At 38.1% G+C, this 15,528-nt stretch overlaps 1 protein-coding gene across 3 annotated transcripts in view; it reads left to right on the forward strand.

The window, feature by feature from the left end:
* Window positions 1-11,829: 11,829 nt before the first annotated feature.
* The window catches only part of MYBL1 (MYB proto-oncogene like 1), a 32,717-nt gene continuing 29,018 nt past the window's right edge, over window positions 11,830-15,528 (forward strand). For 2 of the 3 annotated variants that reach the window (XM_033125873.1, XM_033125874.1), the window contains exon 1: window positions 11,830-12,376. In XM_033125873.1, the coding sequence (XP_032981764.1) occupies window positions 12,357-12,376 (20 nt within the window). In that variant the 5' untranslated portion in view covers window positions 11,830-12,356. The remainder of the gene's footprint in view (window positions 12,377-15,528) is intronic. The other variant, XM_033125872.1, reaches the window with a different exon arrangement.

A 15,528-nucleotide genomic window follows, 5' to 3' on the forward strand; every position in this document is an offset into this window, starting at 1 on the left:
TAAATGACATAATCACCTTTAACAAATATTTTCTTCACCTGTGGCTTGGTATGTTTAGTAAATAACTGACAAATATACTCTCATAGCATAAAGTAAAAACATCAGAAGCAAATTCAATCTCCCTATATTAAATACTTTCATTTAGTCAAATTAGAATGTACCTGGGAACATTTAGAAGAAGGGCTGGTTAACGCTGACAACACTATTAATTTCTCGCCACAGCAATGCTATTTAGGAGCCAGTAACATGAATATTTATTATAGTTTGGGTTATCCCTTACTAAAGAAAACAAGCTTGATACTGAGAATGATTAGATTTCTTGAAATTATTTTAAAGCTGCTTGAAATTTGGTTGGGGTAATTAATGGTTTTTGAGAGGTGGGCCAGGTACCATCTTTACGAAGAAGTTTTAGAACACAATTTAAGTTCTTAAATATCGTTCTTCCATATGGTTATCATAATCAAATGCAGGACTAAAAAATTATTTTTTAGTACTGCTATTTGTGATCACAAATTTTGAGTCCACGCTAAAGATCATAAATCAGTTAAAATATTTTTTAGCCCTACATGTAACATTATAACTATAATTCAATCCTATAATTAAATAAATTGTAAATTCTTCAGTAATCCATTTTATAATTAATCATACCAAGTTTGAATTGATGACCCTAAGTCCCAGTAGAATTGAAGATGGTGTGTGACTAGAATACTGGTAATGAGAAACTGGTTGAAACTGAAGAAAAACAAGACAAGTGCCAAATACGAGCTGGAATATAATGAACTCCAAGGATATGGTTACTCAGGAACTAGTTAAAGAGAAGCCTAAGGCCCATTTCCACCCTTTCACTATGTTTCAGATATTTTATTGGAAAATGTTAGGATAATGACCTGAGAAATTTAGCGAATGCTATTGACTGAAATTTGCTTCATATCTTCTGATGATTTTTAGTTTGGTTTTACAGTCAAACCTGCTGCTTGCAATTAAGATACCAATCTGAAATGCCTCTGTGATTCCCAGCCACAGGTCCTTATTGCCATTATTTTTGAGTAACTTCATTGGAAATGAGCATACATTTGCATATGGTCTCTTACCTCAGGGAAGATCACTTGCTAGCAGCTCATATACTACTAATGACAGGTTTTTGACAATTGAACTGACATCACATGTTACTACTAACTGCAAAGTTTATAAAAAGTATTTTAAATAGTTACCTGGTAATACTGCCTGCTAGTGAACGTTTCTCCAAAAATGTAGACTTCATTAATACCTTTAGATATGAAATAAACTTACATCTTCTGTCATTATGCTTTGGTCAATATAATAACAATATCAAAATGTTTATTTCAGAATATCAGTACAGTCTTGTCTTCATTTTCAACAGGAATTTTAACTGGCCCACACTTAAAATACTGCAAAGCAGATTTTGAGAGTTTCATGAGTTTTCCAAACAAGGTTTCCATATTAAGATTTTCATAAAAGCCTTTACAAAATCAGATTAAACTTCACTCATCTTAATACGAACTTAAAATGATCTTTATAATAGTAGTAGTGAGATACATGCTCTAAGGTGGGTAGACATATCCTACATTTCAAGGTTACCATATAATTTAACAAAATTGTACAACCTCAAGGCTCTTCACAATTAAAAAATTAATTTTTCAAACCAGAACTATTCACTTGAAAACATACCATAGAATGTTTACTTGAATAACAAAGGGAAGCTATATCACCCATGTAAGATTTGTAGTTCATTGTAAGTTCTGCCATTCTTAATAGAATTCTCTGAGATGCTGTTTCAATTCATATTTAATAATACTTAAATCGTGGGAATTTTAATGTTTGTTCCAAATAGCAGAAACTGTAAAAATTGTGAATTATTGGAGAAAATGCTATTACTTGTATATTTGACATTTAATTTTTTAAATTATGGAGTTACATGCTTTTGTAGTATAATACTAATACAATGATTATTCTCTTGTAAAAGAAAGGAAAACTACTAAAAAAAAGCTTTAGTTGATGTTATTTGCTTGTGAGTATCAATATTTAAAATTTCAAGGTATTGCATACTTTTCTTCAGAATGCACAAGTCCCTTCTTCAGCCTTGATGCCTGTGGTAGAGCAATAAAAGAATTAAAAGGTTTTCAATATTTTTAGGTTTATTTGACTTTAAGAATTAGTGCCAAGAGCTGAAGAGTCTACTTTTTGGAGGGAAATGTATTTAGAATATGTAAAACTAAGTGGTAATAGTGTAAATATTTGGGAAAAATAGCAAGTGCTTTAACTGCTCAATAAAATAGTATAGATGTTACATTATCACTAAGGCACTGGCTGTTACCCATTATTTTCTGGTTTTGTGATTGCTGTATATATTAGAGTAATAATTGGTAATAGTGTATTATAACTATAGTGTTCTCCAGCACACCTCACTGTACAGTATTCGAAATTTTCTTTTATATCAATAATAAAAATACATACTGATTTTCCCCTCAACTTCTCCACATTAGCTTTTTAAAGTAATTTTTTATTTAGTTTCCTGGAACTAAACACCTTCATGTTATAATGCATGAAAATATAATTCAGTTTTATAAAGGAATTCTTGGTATAATAAAGTTTTTTAAAAACTTCCTTAAGTGAGACATCATATAGGGGCAGTAATTTCTCCCCTTAATGCAGATTTCAATGCAAATGAAATGGATGCAATTAGAAAAAGAGAAAACAAAATTTCTTTAAACATATTACATAGTTGAGTCATGTAATGCTTACTGAGGATTTAAAGAACAAAGAAAGATGTTCTAATAACAATTTGGTTTTGTGCTGGTTCTTAAAAAATACTGGTTAGAGAGAATGCAGAAATGAAGGGAAATATAGAAAATAGTACTAAATTACATTTGTGTAGTTTAGCAATCAACATGACATGTTTACTTTTAAGTTTGAATATATATGCTTAGTATTCGTTGTGTTAGACTGTTTAACTTCGTAGTTAGAGCACAGCCTCTAAGTACTGTAAGTCTAGACACCGGACTTACTAGAGCTGAGTCCTGGCACACCGCTTACTACCTGACCTCTCTCTACTTCACTTTCTTCTCTGAGAGGACGACCATGACATCTGGGGTTATTGTGAGGAGTAAATGAATTAATACCTGACATGATCAGAACAGTGCCTAACATAATAAACATTCAAATGTTTGATACTGTTGATACTATGTATAAAAATAATTCAGTAGAATTTAGTTACAATTTATGTGTGACACATCCTCACATATAGGGCACACATTTAAATTGTTTCATTAAGTTAAAACTTGGCTTTATTTGTGGTTAATGAACTGAAAACTGAATGGTTGTATGTTCACATATTTACACGGGAGCTTTGTGACCCCAAGCAACACTGAAAATCTGGAGAACTGACAGTCTGTGCTCTGCAACTGACTTGTTCTGTGACCTAAGGCAAGTCATGGAGCCTTTCACGGCCTCCGTTTCTACTAAAGCCTTGTGGTTCTACAGTTGTTACCGTCTGGTTCTGCTTGATCATGTCATCATGGTCTCACCTGCTGACGGGACAAGTGACATGGGTGTGAGCCCCAAGCAAACTAAACATAAAAGGACCTTTGCTTTACGCTTTGGCTACACTTGCTCCAAAGTTGGACTTGAGGTCTTCCACATGCTGCCCCTGGGTACATACCATATAATTAAGAGCTCTCAAAAACTCTTCAGTGAATAACATAAACATCCTACTTATGACAGTTCAGTATGGATTTTATTTTTATTGGTGCCTTTTCAGACTCCAGTAACTGCAGTTCTGACTGCATAGTCATTTTTAATCATTTGTCATACCACATAATTACCTAAAAACAGATAAATTGTGTGACAATCTGGGATGATTATTCCTGTGTGTCAGTTCTATGTATAGAAAAAAACATGTATGAAGTCTACCTGTAAAAGAATGACTTCTTTTTATATTTGATTTATGGAATCAACATACTGAATTATTCATTCATTTAAAACTTTATTAAGCACTAATCAAATGCCAAGCTTCTGTTCTAGGAACCGGGGAAGCAGTTCTAAATGAGACAAATTCCATATGGCTCATAGAGCTTATATCCCAATGATGGAGACAAGCAATAAATACACTCAGAGTAACTCATGTAGTGACACTTGCCCTATAGCTAGGCAATAGGCAAAACATGACATGCGATAGTTTAACCCTCAAAGCAATTCAGTGGTTGGGTACCGTCATTATCTTCACCTTTCAGGTGAAAACAGGCTCAGGTTAGTTTACACAGGTCCTGGAGTTAATAGGTGGCAGAGCTGGGATTTAAACCTAAAGAAGTTTATGACTGCAACCTGTGCTCTTAACCTCAGCGCTGCATTTGTAATTTAGCAAAGGAGTGAAATTCGGTGATCACACAAGTCTGTGCAAACATCTGTTGTTTATCTTGTTTTCAGGCGTATCAACCTGGTTTGAACTGACTTCAATGCCTAGTACCTACCTTTAATTTCACTTCCTATAAGTTCCCTTTCTGAACCCCAATCCTCCAAGTTCTTCCCTTCTTGGGTTTGTTTTCTTGCTTTCTCCAAATGTGGAAGTGCTTTAAGGGTTTCAGAATTTCTTAGATGATTAAACTGGGTAATTAAACTGAGAATCACTGGTTAGATAAAAGTCCAATTGCCTCATATCAAGAACCTAGAATAATTATTGTCATTTACTAAGCGGGTCTGTTGCTTTGGTGGAAAGGTTCCTTAAACGTGATGTTTCTCAAAGTAGTTTGTGGGCTGTGTGCCTACCACCTAGAAGGCTTATTTCTATGACATCTATCACGTGTGTGGTAGTCTATCAAGTAGTGATCTATCAGGGACTTTGTTGAGACCTAAAGAATAAAATGTTTAAAAACTAAATTGGCAAGATGCAGCACCTCCAAAAATACTTACTAGGCCACTCCATCAAGCACAATTAAGTGGGATGCTTATGTCTACCACACTGTAGACCCCAAATCTTTCCTGTAAGAGGGTGGCGATCCAGTTGAATGCGTAAGGATGAAAAAGTTTAAGAAGGCTTGTACAAATATGGTTGCTAAGGAAAAACACGTCAAGTGTATCAGAATGAATTCTAAATTCACTGTATAAAACCCAAGTTCAGAGACATGAGCTTATCTTTTGAAACTAAAAGGTATCTCTGCTACTGAATATGACCAGTGTAAATTAGGGGCGTAGATACATAACAAAAATGTAAGCAAAATAGTGAAGTAAGAATCAAATTAGCTAGAATCCCTGAATTATTTGATTTCTTTCAACATTACTGGGATTATAGAAAGATTAGTTATATTTCTTCTAGCTTCTCATGGCTCTGTCCCAGTATCTGTCACCGTCTCTGTTTCCATTAAGCAGTAGTGCTGCCTAAGTGGCTAGTAACCAATGGATACGTAACTTAAGTTGTGCTTACAATATTGCTTTTCAAGTTTATAATTTTGTTACCTTATGCCAAGTGATATGTGTTTTTCTTTAGTATAGTAAACTTTATAATGCTATTAAATCTATTTTTGGTACAGTGAAGTGAATAGAAAAATTAAAGCAATATTTGAAAAAGACGTAGTCTAAAAGTTTTCATCGAAATGGGCCTTAATTGTTTTAATTTTAAAGTTATTCTCAAAGCAATGTATATACATGATTAAAAAAAAAATTCAGGGTGACCGGTTAGCTCAGTTGGGTAGAGCGTGGTGCTGATAATACCAAGGTTGCTGGTTCGATCCCCACATGGGCCGCTGTGAGCTGTGCCCTCCTTAAAAAAAAAAAAAAAAAAAAAATCAGCTATAGAAAGACAACCAGCGCCCCCATCTCAATTGCCAAATCAATCATTTCTCTTTTAGTGGTTACCTCCATAACCTAAATATGATATATACAGATCTAATCTCTTCTCCATTACAAAATATGAGTTCTCTTACCCTTTTTAGGTTATCTTTATAACTCTGTATAATATATATAAGGCTCTGTTTATTGAGCCATCAATTTTAGACATCTCTTAACTCTCCAGTATGTAAAACGAGGAAATTAGCATTTCTACATTTTCTAATACCCTTTATCTTCCCATTCTACTTCCTAAATTTTATTAGCTATGCTGTTACTTTTACATCATCAAGGTTTATGGTATTCAAAATATGTTCTGTAGCTGTAATTGCTTTTAAAGTAATCTATAGTTTCACTAAACTGATAAACAGCTGAGGTGACCCTAAGTGTCAGATGAGAAGGGCTTTTTTCCTGAGACACCAACTAGAAGTTGGAGCTTTCCCAACGCAGATATTGTAATTTGAACAGAGTTAAGTTTTGAGGATCCCTCAGGTGGCCAAGAGGTGGATATATTGGCTTGGACAAGATGAGAGGACGAGAGATAGTTAGAAGACTTGTTACACTGGGTGACAGATGAGAGCCTGACCTGACCCACTGGCACTAGGGATGGAGAGAGTAAAAAGGTCAATCTAGACTCTCAGATTCTGACTTGAGAGGCTGGATGGTGGTGCTACTCATTTGGAATAAGACCCAGGAGTAATTACAGATTGGTGGGTAGGAAGTGAGTTTCATTTTGGGTCATGTTGAATTTTAGGTATTTGCTTCCAGATGGAGAGAAATGAAGTTCAGGAGAGGGTTTGAGATTGGAAGTCAAGATCTGTGAATCACAGGATATGACTGAAATTGTAGAGTGGATGAGGTTGCCCAGAAAGAGTGTAGAGTGAGAAGAGGGCTAAAAATGCAATATGGGGGACTGTCAACACTTAAGGAGCAGGCTTGCAAAGGAGTCTGAGGGATGGAAATCTGGATGTGATGTCACAGAAAACAGGATGAAAGTTTTAAATAACAGGAAGTAATGATGTCAAATGCTGTAGGAAGTTCATGTAAAATGAAGATTGGTTTCTTTCTTCAAGTGTTCATTGGATTTTACAGGGTTGGTGACTTTTGCAGCCACAATTTCAGACATGGTGATGACGGTAAAGGTTAGACTGTGAGAGGATTGAAGGCTGGGTAGTGAAGTCAAGACACCTTTGAAGAAGTTTGACTGAAAGGGAAGAAGGGAAGCTATCAAGTACAGCTTTATGGGAGGGAGGGAGAGATGGATGAATATATTGAGATCAGTATTTTCAACCCTACTAGAACCACTTTAGTTCTCTACTAGAACCTACTAGAATCCCCTTTTTATAACAATATATTCTACTCCCTATACCCTACTAAAATGAAATTCATAGGTAACTTACAATTCTTTTAAAAAATCAACTTAATGCTCTACCTATATATACTATCGAGGAGAAACGAGATATACTAAAATCACTCTCAGGTACAAGTAACCAGCTGACAAGTAACTCCCCTGGTTTACAGAGTAGTTGCATGTTTGGAAATATTCAGTGTATTTTAAAACAGTGCAAAAAAAAAAAAACCCATTACTTGTGCAACTTGTATTTGTATGTAAAAAGGAATTGGTTCTAGGATTAAATACTGATAATCAGGTTTTTCACTTACCTTACTGTCTGGTTGGACATTGAGTAGAGCTCAGGAGAATTCTGCCTTGTGCAGGACTGAAACACTGCCAGAGTCTCATGTTCCTAGAACTGGCACACTAAATGCCAGTACACAACCTTCAATAACCACACATTCGCCTAAAATTTCCCCAATTCACTGTTCCCTTTGTGAGTGCCTGGACATACTAGGCCAGAAGAGAAGGGGAGTCTGAAAAAAAGGCAAGACAGGTCATTGTCCTGGATAAAGTGGAAGGTGATAAATTGAGAGGTAGAAAGCTTAGAATTTGAAAGAAACACACACATTCATGTCTTGGAGGATGTCACATTTCCCACAGATGAATGGTACTCCTGCTTTAAGGATTTTGTGGTATGCTGGTAAACGATTTCTCTTCTTTAATGCCCTGAGTATCCTCTCTCCTAACTTGGAGTTCCTGACTTTCATTTTGAACCCTCAGTTACTACCTCATTTGCTGTAAAAAAGGGCTAAAATTTCAACACTGAAAAATCACTTTACGAAGAGAAAGCACTACTTTTATTATAGGCCAAAAACATGGAACATTTCAGGAAAGATGTATTACTTTCCTACTGCTGCTGTACCAGATTAGTACACACTTCATGACTTAAAACAATATAAACTTGTTATCCTAAGGTTCTGGAGATCAGAAGTACAAAACGGATCTCCCCGGGCTAATTTTTAAACCAAAAGTGTCAGTAGGGCTGTTTTCTTTCTGGATTCTTTAGAGAAGAATACATTTCCTTGACGTGTCTTCACTCCTAGAAGCTGCCTGCATTCGTTGCCTCATGACCCATTCCTACATTTTCGAAGGTAACAAGACAGTATAATCAGAACTCTCTCAGACACCCCAGTTCCCTCTTCCACTCTCAAGGACCGCTGTGACCATGGGTCCACCTGGATAATCCAAGCTCATTACCCCATGTCAAGATCCTAAATTTAATCACATCTGTAAACTCCCTCTTGCCATTATAGTAATATATCCACAGATTCTAGGGATTAGGATGTGGACATTTTTGGGGGCCATTATTCTATCTACCACAAAAGGGTAGAGCAAGGAATACTAGGTTGAAAGAGGAACACTTTGAAACTTATTTTTTCACTTAGTTGTTTTTCTTGCAGACCAAGCACTCTTATTTTTATTTTTAAAAGCCAAACCAAGAATTCTATACCGTAGTTGCTTATCTTAGTATGATTTCTATTTATAATTTTCATCAAATTAAAATAGCACCTTTAAATGCAAACTAGAGATTAGCTAAAGATATTAGTAGTGGGGAGAGAGGTTAGAGCAGGCCTTTAAATATCCAAGATACATTCTAATCCTGATTTTTGTTTTCAGATTGAATACATAATATATGTTCATTATTTCTGCCAAAGGAATATTTATTTAGCATTACTGATGTAGGGCAAGTTTTATATACCATATTGTGCTATTTCCTTCTAGGATTTTCAGCCATTTTTGGAATATAGCATCAACTCATGTTTTCAGGTTAAAAAATAAACACAAATGCTTTAAAAAAAACACTTTTATGTTTTAAAAAAGTCCAATACAAAAATATATAGCGTAAAAAGTTAAAGCCTGCCCTGTTTCCATCTCATTCCTTTCTCCAAAGCAAAACACTGTTAAACAGTTTGGTGTGTATTTCATAGGCCATTTTCTAGAATGTTAGACACACCCATACAAATAACACCCAGGGTTTTTATAAATGACATTATACTAATCACAGGCCTGCTACTAGCTCTTTGCACTACATCATGCTATCTCTATACTATACATTGTACTTATGGTTGAATCCCTGTAGATAGTAAGGCGGCAGATTGGGAGCTTGGGGTCTAATTGCAATCTTAGTTCTGCCACTGTATGCCCTTGGATACGTTAACCCTTTGGTACCAATTTTCCTCATTTATAAAGTGGACGAAAATAATAGTAATTACCTCATAGGGTTGTGTAGGGACCTGGCCCACAGGCAGATAAGCTAGCAGGCAGTCAAGGTCTCCTGGCTCCATCAGAACGCTGCACATCAGACAGCCAGTTCTGTATGCTGGCTAGCAGTCAAGGTCTCTGGGCTTCTTGGGACGCTGTGTGCATGAGAGCCCGCCTGCAGAGCCTGCCAGGAGATTTCTCCCACGGGATGCTCTTTGTTTTGCTGTATCTATATAACCTTGCTTCTTCTCCGCCTGGGTGTGGATCACTACCCTTCGGCGGGACGCCACTGGAGTCCCTGGTCAGTAATTCTTAATAGACCTGTCTTGCACTCAGCTACCTGGTGTGTTCTTTGGGTTTGTGGCTTCTCAGGCACAAAACTTGGAACCACTTGGATTTCAGTCCAAACAGGTTACAGTTATAGAAGTTGTGAATATTAAGACGAATGCATGTGCTCTATACTTCAGTGGAAAAACTTGAGAAGCATTAATAGATTATTCAAAACAACTCTCTGGGGTTGAGGAGTAAGAATGTCCCTTTAAGCATTTTCAGTTTTGGGTGATTACAGATAAAGCCACTATAAGCATTTGCATTCCCCAGCAGTGTATGAAAGTTGTATTTGCTCAGCATCTTCATCTTCACCAACACTTGTGTAGTCAGTCTTTTTTTCTTTTTTCTCATTCTAAGAGCTATGTAGTAGTATCTCATTGTGGTTTTAATTTGCATTTCTCTAATGACTAATGATGTGGAGCCTCTTTTCATGTGGCTTATTTGCCAGTATATCTTTTTTGTGTGAAGTATGTATTCTGATCCTTTGCCCTTTATTGCTTTTCTTCTCATTAGTGAGTTTTGAGAGTTCTTTATATATACATATATATACTCTGAATAAAAATTCTTTATTAAATGTTTTGCTAAAAAAAATCCCAACTCCCAAGTTATATTTGAGTATATATATTTGAGTCATTCAAGTGACTGTGAACCATCTTAACTCCACACTTTATCTTTTTATAACTGTTTTATATGAATTTGCAATTTACATGTTATATTTCTAAGGAATTATGTTTTTCTCTACCTCTAAACTGAGGGGGATTCAGTTTACTGTCACATCTAAAATACCTGCCTTCAAGCTCTAAAAAAATATTCTGTATAAAACTGATGTAGCCTAAAATATAGCAGAAACTCTGCTTCCTGTTAGGATATTAAATAAGTAGAGTAATGTATGACCCAGAAGTAAGAAAAGAGTCTTCAAATGACATTCCTTTCTAAATTAGTTTTTTTTAAAAAAAGTGAACCAGCCACACAATAAGGAATGATATTAAAGAGAAAAGCTGTCCACCTTCCCAGAAGACTTACCTTGAGAAAAAGGAACTATAAAAAGCCAGATGTTTTAAATTTTGAAAATAGTGCATGCGAGCTCTTAATTCACATTTGCACCTGCGTGTCTGATTTGCAAAAATTGATGCGTAAAATTTCAAAATAGCAAAATGTAAGTCTGTTACAATATTAACATGTGGTTTATTGTTCTATGCAGTAGAGCATGTTACCTTGCAAATCTGGGTCCTTTACCATTTCTAAATGGTTACTGTAGTTAAATCTATTTTAATGCTACTTGAATTGAGCAGTAAAAAGCTCCTCCGGGGCGGCTCCCCCTCCTCCCCCTCTCCTGCGAAGAAAGGTCAGCTTCCACTGTGGAGCACCGTTCTCGTTTATCTAGACTAAATTCCCAGTCCGCTCCAGTCTTCTTGCATCAGGGCTCCTTCCCGGTGCACATCAGGCATCAGTCACTTCCCGCAGAGCGGGGTGGGAGCTTAAGCATTTGAAGACCTGCCGCACACCTGGGTTATATCCCTTATCCGTTCTAAGCACGTCTCCAGCTAAAAACTTTTTTTTTTTTCACCTGTCACACTTCTGCTCATTCTTGATACTCAGTTTCCTGCCACAGAGTCTTCGCTGCTGCAGTAGTCATGACGTTTGGGCAAAAAGAGCTCACATTTTTACTTAAACAATAACGGCTGCCCACATTTGATGGTTGGATTTGTCTCGGAAGACTGCGTAGTGTGGCGGGATACACCCGAGGAGTGAGGAGCTGTGGCCCAGAAAAGGTTGCAGGGCCGTGCCCCGGCGAGACCCTCCAAGCCCGCGGAGAAATGGCCCGCACAGCCCGGGAAGTTCGGGATCTGGTCGCCGCTTCCGGACCCGCCTCTCCGCGAGCGCTGGAACTCGTTTTCCCAGCAGACCCCGCGTGGCCTCGGCATCCTGTCCCCTCGCGCTGCGCCGCTGGGCGCGCGGTGGGGCCTGTCACAGCGAGCCCCGCGAGCCCCGCCTGCGGCCCCAGCCCCGGCCTCCCGGCTCCTTCCCCGACTCCCGCGAGTTCCAGTCCAGGCTTCCAGCTCCCCAGCCCCGCCCTCAGTCGCGCGCGCTCTCCCGGCCCCTCCCTTGTCCCCCGCGTGCGGCTGCCACAGCCAATGAGGTTGGGGGCCGCGTGCGCAGATTCAAACGGCGGCTCTTGAGTGAGGCTAGGCGCGAGATTCGGCGGTGCGGACAAAACCCTGCAGGAGTCTGCGAGCCCTGCAGAGCTGCTGGCAGCGGGGAGAGGGCGGGGGTCGGCGCCCGCAGCTACGAGGCTTAGAGGCGGCGGGAGGGGCCGGCAGAGGGCCGGAGCGCGCCTGCTGACATGTTGGGAGCATCCTGGACCCGACCCGGCCGGGGCTAGGAGCGGCGCTGCGGACCGGGGGCGGGTCGCGGTCCGCCCCTCTGTCCCTCAGTCCTCCCCTGCTGGGGACTAGCGTTCCGCACTCGGTCTCCTCCGAGAGGGAGCGAGGAAAGCGGCGGGAGGGTCGGGGAAAAGGAGCATTCGTCTGAGGCTGCAGGAGGCTGAACTGCGTCCCCGCCCAGCCCGCGCCTATGCGGTACTTGAAGGATGGCGAAGAGGTCGCGCAGGTGGGTGACATCCCTTTCGCCCAGGCCTGTCGGCACAGTCTCGGCTCAGATTCGCGTTGCCTTTCCTGCTGCTTCCCCACCAGGCCTTCCCCGGCCGGGGCAGAGGTTTTTTTCTTTCCCGCGGCTCTCCAGCCGCCTTGGCCCAGCTGGCCGGAGAGCGGCCGTGACGTGTGCAGAGTTGGGACCAGTGTGTTTAAGACGCAGAAAGTGAGTAACAGATGCCCAGGTTGCTCCTTCGAATTGATTCTCCCCATAATCTCACACAGCCACTTCTTGGTGGGAGTTTCTTGCCTGGTAACTCTGTGCGCTTTTGGGAATACGCTACGCGGAGAAAAGTGATAATGTTCTGCCTGGGTGACTTGAAAATGGTGTTCAGAGGGACTCACTTTTTATGAATTACTGTATCAGTAAAAATAGGAACTTGTTGATGAACCTGGGCAGAGACCCCTCTGCCGTTATTGCATCCTGAAAGGTATTGGAAAATCTGCTGAGGAACAGCTGAGAGGACCTTGTTGATGTTTTCTGTAATCGCCATACTCATTTTCTCAGCTTTATGTATATACTTTAAATATCTTCTATTGGAAAGATGTCACATTGTTACTACCAGTAGCTTGATTTTCAAATGAAACAATGTGTTTGATTCATTTAATATTTGGAGTGTTGGCGTTTGGCTTTGACTGTAACTAGGTAAGTTGCACAGAGGTAGGACACATTTTTTGTTGGAAAACTTGCTACTGTGTTTCCCCGAAAATAAGACCTAGCCATACAATCAGCTCTAATGCGTCTTTTGGAGCAAAAATTAATATAAGACCCGGTCTTATTTTACTATAATACAAGACTGGGTCTTACATAACGTAATATAAGACCTGATCTCATATTAATTTTTGCTCCAAAAGATGCATTAGAGTAGATTGTCCGGCTAGGTCTTATTTTTGGGGAAACACAGTAGGATGAATTTATGCATCTGATTTTTATTTATGTCATTATAGTAGCTACTCCTAAATTGTGTGTAGTAATCAGAAGACAAAAAACTAGGGTGTCTTTTGATTGTGTTATTAATAAACCTGAAAAGATGTTTGGCACAATTTCCAAATGGTTTTATTTCTAGATCCACAGACTCAAAAAGTCTTAACTTTGTATTTCTTAAGTTGAAATTTAGTATCAGGATTGATTAATTGAGGATTTCTGTTAAAAATTTGGCAATAATACACAAAAATTGGCAATAAATGCGCTTTGCTCATTTATCAAGCATCTGCTATATGTAAGATGTTTTTGCAGAATGCATAAAATGTAATTAAGTCCCTGTTAGCTTATTATTTTGTAGCAACGACAGTATAGGTCATACTCTTAAAGGAATAAATGGACATGCACACACATATAAACCATATCTCGAGGACAGGGGTTTCAACCTTGGCACTATTGATATTTTGGATCAGATAATTCTTTGTAGTGGGGGGCTGTCCTGTGCTTTGCAGGATGTTTAGTAGTATCCCTGGCCTCTACACAATAGATACCAGTAACACCCGCCTTCCCCTAGTTGTGACAATCAAAAATTTCTCCAGACATTACCAAATATCTGTTGGGGAGACGGGGGTGGGGGGCGATGCAAAATCACCCAGGTGAGAATCACTGCTCCAGAATGTCAAGGATCAGTTAACCTCTTAAACTTCTGAAAAGATAGGTATTTAAAGCTCCTGTAATTATAATTACTGAGGTATAGCTTTAGGCCTTTTCTTTTGAATATACAAAATTTTAAACATAAAATAACTTCATTAAGCAAGGTGATAAGTGCCTATAACGTGTGGCGTTATCTACTTAGCAGTACTGATGTTAATCTTATTTGAAATAGTTTCTTAGCTAATGCTGTCATCAGCATTTAGTTGTGGATGCTTGAATGGCAGAACCCTGCTTTCTCCAATTGGTTTTCTGTTTGTTTCATAATTTGTATGTTTCATAATAATAGAATAAGAAAGAAGAAATGATTTAATGATTAATTTGCCTGTATAAGTTTCCTTTTATCGACAATACTATTAGCTTTGAGCGCTAAACATTAACTGTACTGTTGACTTTCATTCCTTGTTCTCTGTATAAATTAATTGAAACACATAGAATGATTTAAAGAGTCTGGAGTAATTAAACATAGTGAAGTTACACTCTCTATGGCAGTATTGAGATAGAGGATGCGAGAAATTATCATCTTTGAATGGTATATTTCTTAGGGTCTTCATACTTGAATGTTTCATGTTCTAAATTGTATTTCTTGTATATATAAATGACTTATGTATCTTAGAAAGTAATAGAATCTGAAATGTTTTGAAGGGAAAATCTATTCATTGGGCAAGTCTAGTCTCATTTCTTTGGCTAAGATGTTTCTGCAGAAAGCAACATAAAATGTAACTAAGTGCCTATTAGCTTATTATTTTGTAGCAACGACAGTGTAGGTCAAGCTCTTGAGGTGGAATAAATGTACATGCATACACATATATACCGGTATCTCTAGAACAGAGTTCTAGATATCTTAATATTAAATATGAAGCTAATTTATAATTGAAAGAGAAAGGAAATAATTCAGTCACTTTAAGATCACCACTAGACAACCATTTAACTGTTTGACTGAAAATTATACTTTGCTGTATCAAAGTTTTGCATAAGACTATAGGCATAAATCCTGTAATACACTTTTTCTGTGTGACCTGAAAAAAAAAAGAGTAAAACAGTTACCTCAGATGTGAAACAACTGAAGACTGTTGGCTCTTTTGATCTTTAAGATAGCTGTAGTGTCTCTGGTCTATATTTACATTAAGGAAAAGGCTCATTTAATGTTGTGACTTTAAATAGTTTTAGGTCCCACTGGGGTTTTAATGACATAATTTGCAGGCAATAGCAAAATTGGTATATCTGTTACTAACATGTACTTGATTGTTAAGCATATATATGTATTAAGTAATTAATTTTATTTTTTTAAAGCCAGTTCTACCCTTAAAAGTAAACTTTAAAAAATGTCATTTAGAAGCCAAAAGGCCTATTTCAGTAGTAACAGAATCAGGTATTTATACTTGAGATGACCTGTGACTATATTAAACTGAAAAGATAAAAGCCAGCTCTTGAATTAGAAGATGATTTTCGGTAGAAATGTGTGTGCAGGAAGCAAT

This window comes from Rhinolophus ferrumequinum, chromosome 14 (genome assembly GCF_004115265.2).
Source record: "Rhinolophus ferrumequinum isolate MPI-CBG mRhiFer1 chromosome 14, mRhiFer1_v1.p, whole genome shotgun sequence".
Lineage (NCBI taxonomy): Eukaryota > Metazoa > Chordata > Mammalia > Chiroptera > Rhinolophidae > Rhinolophus > Rhinolophus ferrumequinum.